This window comes from Synchiropus splendidus, chromosome 15 (assembly GCF_027744825.2).
Source record: "Synchiropus splendidus isolate RoL2022-P1 chromosome 15, RoL_Sspl_1.0, whole genome shotgun sequence".
Lineage (NCBI taxonomy): Eukaryota > Metazoa > Chordata > Actinopteri > Syngnathiformes > Callionymidae > Synchiropus > Synchiropus splendidus.
In genome coordinates, this window is record NC_071348.1 from 2,251,476 (window position 1) to 2,258,582 (window position 7,107).

At 51.3% G+C, this 7,107-nt stretch overlaps 1 protein-coding gene across 2 annotated transcripts in view; it reads left to right on the forward strand.

Annotated features, from left to right (window-relative positions):
- Window positions 1-4,953, forward strand: part of LOC128746667 (G patch domain-containing protein 8) — a 29,245-nt gene extending 24,292 nt beyond the window's left edge. For both annotated transcript variants that reach the window (XM_053843873.1, XM_053843872.1), the window contains 2 exons: window positions 1,586-1,701; window positions 1,836-4,953. In XM_053843873.1, the coding sequence (XP_053699848.1) occupies window positions 1,586-1,701; window positions 1,836-4,677 (2,958 nt within the window). In that variant the 3' untranslated portion in view covers window positions 4,678-4,953. The remainder of the gene's footprint in view (window positions 1-1,585; window positions 1,702-1,835) is intronic.
- Window positions 4,954-7,107: the final 2,154 nt, after the last annotated feature.

Sequence of the window (7,107 nt, forward strand, 5' to 3'; positions counted from 1 at the left end):
AGACGCGATTCATTGTTTTCCTGAGAGGATCACAGCACCTATCTGTGCAAACACAAGTCTTACACACACACACGCTCCGTACGTATGCATTTGTTAGGAGCAGAAATAATTGTTTTTGCTGTGATTCATTTGTGGTTTGCTAAAATTAAATCACCACCACTGCCGCTGTGTTCTACATCAGACTTGGTGCCTCGCAGCCTCGACAGACCCAACTATGGCGTCGATGAAATAAAGCCGAGGGCAACATGTAAAGTGGCCTCATTCATGGAGTCAGTCCTTCATCCAAACTGCGCCTGCTGTCCCAGGGTTGTGTCTGCTTTCAAACTCGGGGTTTGGCTTCCCTTTCATCAGCTGCAATGGGCTTCATTGGAGAGGGTGCTTTATAGGAGCGCTGCCTCCGAGCTTCCTGAACACACCAGTCCCTTCATTTCTCTTTCATAGGCCTCAACATCTCGCCGTCTCTGTGAAGACATCTTAAAGTCAAGGAATTCATGAACATAGAAGGAGGTCTGCTTTCCATTCCTGCCAATTAGTCCGATAAGCTCAGGGGTCTGCTCCAGACTGACCTTCCTGAGTCCTTCACCACCAGCATCTAATGCGCCAACATTCATGGTCCAAACAATCTGTTCTCCGCAACTTTGTGCCCAAACTTCTCCACACACTCCTGGACACAGAGTGTCACTGTGTTACAGCAGCAACTCTACCGTACTTTTGAAGTAGGCCGAAGAAAAACCCTGGCAAAGAAAGGGCAGAGTATTGTTGAAAAAGTAGCACCATTTGCGTGAAAAACTGAGGCTGTTGGCCAGAACCATCTCACCGTGTCGCCCTGGGTGATGGGGAGGCATGAAACAGGGTTCCGATCGCATGTAAATAAATATACATCCTTTATTTATACATATATTTATTTATTTATAAATACCCTCAGACTTTGGCATTCAACGATGCACCTCCCCAAATGCAGGGCAGTAGAGGAAGCAGCGCAGCTACCGGCAACGTATCATCCATGCATGTGACAGCAATCACCCCAGCATCACTGCGCTCCTCTTCCCACACACTCACAGCCAAGAAGCCGCTCACATGCGCAATTTCCTGCTGCGCCTCTAACTTAACCACACACTTTCACCACAGAACCATGGAGGGAAGGGGGGAGGGATCCTTGTCGGAGCCACCACGCCAAAGACTGTCTGCACCGCAGAGCTAACAGAGCTAACGTGACGTGTCTCACTTGTAAACTTTATTGATACTGATGGACTGTCAAAGTTTGCTTTGTGGTTTAAAAGTTGCCTCTGAAAAACTAAATTCACAACAAAATAAATGTGCTCCAAAATGTGAAGAGAGAAAGAATCATTGTTTATATGAAGCAAGTTCAGGCAGAGAATGCTAACTTTGGCCCAGGTTCCTTTGGTGGTGAGCCCCAGGATTTTCTCAATGAACCAAGGCTGCCGTGGCTAGAAAAGGTTGAAAAACAGTGCTTTAATCCATGTCCAGAGTTGCACAGGTCCCATTGACAGTTGGCGCTGTGCAGTTCATACTAGCCTCCCGAGTCGTGAAAACGATTGGACTGAAACACTTGCTTGGCTTGCAGAGGCTGAAAGAGCTCAAGCAGAGGGAGTTTGCTCGTAACGTGGCCTCGAAGACATGGAAGGAGCAGCGCAAACAAGAGAAAGCTCTCCGACGTCTGCACCAGCAAGCGAGTCATCGGTGAGTGAGCGAAGTGAGGATGTGAGTGCATGTGCGGGACAGTATGTAACCCCAGACCAGCCTCTGAGTTCTGGGATTCATTCAAGTGTGACAGATGAGCGAGAATCAAGCGTTGCTTTGATTCTGTGTTGCAGAGTTGCAGAGAGGAATTGTGGAGTCAGAAGTGCCGTCAGAGTGGTGAACAAGCCGCCGACCGAACGCAGAGAGCGCGGCCCCGAGGACAGAGGCACATCTTCTGCTGCACAAGCTCTGGCTCGCTGTGGATCTCCGACCCAGCTGGCCACTTCACGAGAGCCCAGCACGTTTCCAGCGTCCCACGAGGCCAAACCGCCATCCCATCAGGCCCAGCGCGGGAGAGTGGGGGGCAGGCTCGGCGTGTCCTTCTGCTTCTCCCGCAAAGGGCCAAGACTGGAGCCTTCAGCTTCAGTCTTCTCTGACCACGAAGAAGAAGAAAGAGAAAAAAGGGAACAAATTAGAGAGAGGATAAAGAAAATAATCAAAGATATAGACAGAGAGATCAAGGAAAGCAACCATGGACGGAAGTACACTGAGTGTAAGCTCATGGAAGACGGCGTCCATGGTGACCACACCCCGATGTCCACGGAGGATGTGAACAGAACAGAAGACTCGATTTCTGTTCCATCTGAATGGGCCTCAGCTGAGGAGCCTATGCGTGTGCTCGGGAAGGATGGCGCGACTCGGTTGAGTTGGCCCGTCGGCTTACTGAAGTTCACCAAGTCCGAGCCGCGCATCTCCTACAGCTGCAACCCAAAACTGGCTCCCACAGGGCTGCTGGATGCTTCATCAGATGAACAGCTTTCATGTGTGCTGGACACTTTTCAAGAGGAGGCAGGACTCAAGGCAGGTGGGAGTGATGCACAGGTACAAGCAGATGTTGATGCGAAAGCAGAAGCACAGCTGTCCGGTGACAACACGGTGCTAACGTCACCAGACGGAGACACACCAAGTACAGTGAGGTCGGTCTCCCGTTCGAACTTCTGGTCTCCTCAAGAGGGAAGATTAGGGGGTCCAAGGGGGATCAGGGCGAGAGTGAGCAGTAAATTACAGCCTGTCACCAAGGCTAGCACGCCGAGTGCTTGCTGCATCAGGTGTGAAAGTGAGGCGGCAGGTCGGAGCGCATCGAAGGCTGATTCAGAAACAGCCCGCTTGTGGAGGAAAATCAAGACAAATACACCAGGGAAGAAAAAGTGGGACAGAAAGAAACACCACAAGTCAAACAAGAAGAAGAAGAAAATGAAGTCCTCGGGATGCAAACTCAGAAGCGTAGTCATGAGCGTCTCCACCGGCAGGGACAGAAGATCGGTTGTGGAAAGATGCTGGGAGAGCAAAGGCAGCAACACTGCAGGAAGGAGGGAAGCGCTTGGAGGGTGCTGCTGCCTCCTGGGGAGGTGTTCTGTCTTGGTCAGAAAAAGGGGGCCTCACCGAAGCCTTCCTCCGGGACCAGCCTCACTCAGCAGGACCCCTGCAGACGGACGGGTCCAGGGGAAGAGGGCCTTTCCCTGGCCAGGCAGCAAAAACCTGCTTTGGGAAAAGGGTCACCATAGCAACCCCAGGAGTTTCAGTGACTGCAGTTACCCTGACGACAGCTGTAATGGCTGCCCTGCAAGAAAGAGGAAACTCCTCCACAGGGAAAACGGACAGAAAAACAGAGGTCAAACAGGTAGTCGGGCCCTGGTGTCAGAGGCAGAGAGAGGGAACAGTCTGAGCAGCACGGAGGCCGAGGGCAGCTCTGCGAAGGAGGGTTCAAGACATGGAAGCTGGGTGAGTAGCCCTAGTCCGAGCAGGAGGCGCAGGAGTGGTAGACCCCTCGAAGAATGGGACGGGTGCAGCTTGGAGAGATGGACTTGGGGCAGCGCGGACAGCTGGGACGACAGGAGAAAGAGCAGCCTTCAGGGCGAAGGCGACAGAAGTGGTCTAAGCTGCACACGCGGGGCTTCAGACAACACACAGCATCATCGCTCACCAGGTCCGCAGTGGTGGATGGGGCACACCGGCGTGCATCGCAGCCCCATGAGCAGTCCCAGCATGTCGGAGATGAGCCTGGAGTGGAGCAGAAGCAGCACTAGCTCGGGATGCACGGCCAACAGGAAGCTCTCCGTCCCAGGCAGAACGTGCCTGGCCGAGGAACTCGGGCGGAACAGCACGCCCGATGGCTGCAGTCCCTCAAAGCATCATGTGACTGATATGTCTCCCACTGCGCAACCGGTGCCACAGAAGACAACGAAGACGTGGCCCCTCCCGATCATTGGTAAACGACCAGCAATCCAGAAGAAGGAGAGGAAGAGGAGAAAGCTGCTGGAGAACAGTGAGGAGACGGCGAGCACTGCCGTCGTGGAGAGTCAGAACTCCTGTCCAGAAGAAGTTCCAGCTGCTGACAGGCAGAGCAGGGAAGAGGCGGCCCAGCCCATCAGCTTCTCAGTGGAGGAGATAGACAAGTACCGCCAGCTGCAAGAAGAGGCCAGAAAGCACATGCAGAAGGTCCTGGAACAGACTCCAGCGTGTGCACACAAGGACATGACACACAGCCCCAGAACTGAGAGCTACAGCATCTCTGCTGACACGCGTCACCTGGACGCCGTGCAGGCGGGCCTGGCGCAGCAGGCCGGCAGCCCCAACACGTCTCCTGCGTTGTCAAACCTCCATCACGTTGTGGTTCACACCATCCCGTCCTCCCGCTCCTGCTCCACCACAGCATCCCCGCCCGCTGTGGCCCTCTCCCACTCTGTACTGTCACCCATTCACCCGTCTCTAACTCACTACCTTCACTTGTCTCCCTTGTCCATTTCTGCCCTGCTGCCCTCCGTGTTTCTGTCTCAGCATCCCGTCCATGTCCTTCGGCCATGTACGGCCTACACCCCTCTTGATCCTTTCTCAGCAGTGGCGGTGCAGGCCTTGAACTCTCGACCTCTTGTGGACAGAGCGTGGCCAGTGCGGTTTCAACAGAAGGCAATATGAGCTGCTTTGAAGTTTCTGTTCGTTTGACCTTCCAGACACAAGCACTTGTTGTGCGTAGCATAAAGCAGCCTTTGATCATTTCGACCCGCTCGCAAAGTGCAAAGGTGCAGCTGCGGGTTTGTTCAACCCACGCAGTTTGACGCGGCCTTCAGTCTCAGAGGTGTTTGTCCAGAGTCACATAGATTACAGTTCAGGGACACAGCAGATCAGTGGCACAAATGACAGGACCTTTTTAAAAAATGTCCATATTTCCGTTACGCCAAATGACAGAATAAACAAGTGAATTCAAACATTTCATGTTGTAAGTGGTTGATTTGTTACCTTCAGTTCATCCATCCCACTGTGGTGGGGATTTGGTCCAAGACTTGACTCATGTCCTGAGTCTGAAAATACAAACTGGCTGTCGAGCTGCAGCATAGAGGGTTGCTGGTTTCAATCCCAGTGACGGGTCACCAGTACAGACCCCTGCGCAAGGGCTTTGAATTAAAGGACCAAACGTTTGTGCGAGTCCTTAGAAGATAATCATCACAAAAATTGCGTTTCTGTCTGTGTAAATGAAAGATGGCGTGTGAGATTGTCCCGAGTCAGTAATCTCCGAATCCCTGAGGACAGAGAGAAACGGCGAGTCATTCGCAGGAAGCAAACCTTCCAGGTGACCAGCATCAAGGGCTCCGCCGCAGGAAGGTCAGACGGATCCCAACCCACTCAGCCAGTCTATTACCTGGAAACATGGATATTTCCTTGGTTTATGGCAGACCTGGGCAAAGTGCAACCCGGGGGCCAAATGCGGCCCTTTGACTGTGTTTATGTGGCCCTCCTGGAGTCAGAGTAAAACTCTACTGACATTTTTGTCTTGTGCATTGTTTTTTGTTCATTACGACGCAACTGAAACATAACATTCTTGTTTGATTATTTTTCTAAATTTTCCGTCCTTTCCGTTGGCTATTTTAGGAGCATTTCTTGTCCCTTAAAATACATCAGAATTGAAAGTCGATTTTGAAATGTGTAAGACACATCGAGAATCTTTAAATGGAATGTGGTTAAAAGGAAACAAAACACAACAAACCATATTTTCTGTGCATTTTTAAAGTGTAATTTCATAATCACACATGATGTCATCACATCCCTCTCAACATTCATATATATACACACACATATATATATATATACACACAGTCCATACTTACGACCGCGGCCAGCAGATGCTTTTTTTTTTTTTTTTTTTTTTTAAATGTCTGGCACCGCAGCACGTAGCAGCCCAGCAACACGTACGACAGTTAGGGCAGCACAGTATCCCAGCATCTCACTCTCACACAGCCATCTACCACTACAGTAGCACCTATAACCCTCGCGTCGGCTATTTTGAATGGCATTCCACTTACGTGCAATCTGACTTGCGACCGGTTGGTCGGAACCGATCCCGGTTGTAAGTCGGATGTTACTTGTATATATATTAATTGGAGACTACGTGACCTCTCAAACCACAGAGTTGTGATACCCAGAATGCACTTCATCTCCTTTGCCACGCTGGAGCACATCCAGATGGACCCTGGGCCTGGACGTCCCTGCGAGCAGGAGGAGGACTGATCTGCCCTCAGTGACCTCAGCCAGCACAGCTGCTACATCAAGGCCCTCACCAACACAGGGGGGCGCCCTGGTTCAGAGAGAGCCGGGTCTCCTCATCTGGCACAAACCTATGGGCATCGGTGGAACCCAGCCAGTCGGTTTCATGTTTCTTCAGCGGATGCAGTCCCAGGAAGGCGTGACCAACAAACTGACATGGTGGAGCAGAAATGTGCTTTTCATTTAAATCAATATGTCACAGGGCAAAGTCCTTCTCATTCCGCTGACATTCATCCAAGAGTTTTCTCCTCAGCCTGTAACGAAGGGAGCCATTTAATCCAATCACTGCGTTGGTCAACTTGGCTCCTGCACGTCCTGCGTTGACCACACACTGCTATGGTGTTCCAGTGCAAGTATCTGCCTACTGAGACCACACCCACCTGCGTGGGACAGTCTCCTTCAGGTGGAAGCGCTGCCCCCTCTTCTTTCCTCAGCCGTTTCTCTTGATTCTCCTCGGGAGTCACACTTGACCAGAATGTCTGAAGCCTGTGGCCTCATGGCATCTCTGGACACGTGAGCGAACGCAACTGGAAGAGCTGCTTTTTGAAGTGAACTGGTGGAGCTGGCTGATGTTGAAGAGCTGATATCTGTGAAAGTTGCTCGTGGTTAGTCAATATGTGCCATGCACTGAGCCAATTGGGGGGGCGTGTAGTCAGTGAAAGAAACTGGTTCCTTCTTCATTTTAGTCTGATCTGGACTCGCTGTTCCATGAGGAGCATATATATATATATATATATATATATATATATATATGGGAGGATAGGAAGCAGACGGTGTTTACTGGGGACACACGCACTTGTCTTTGCG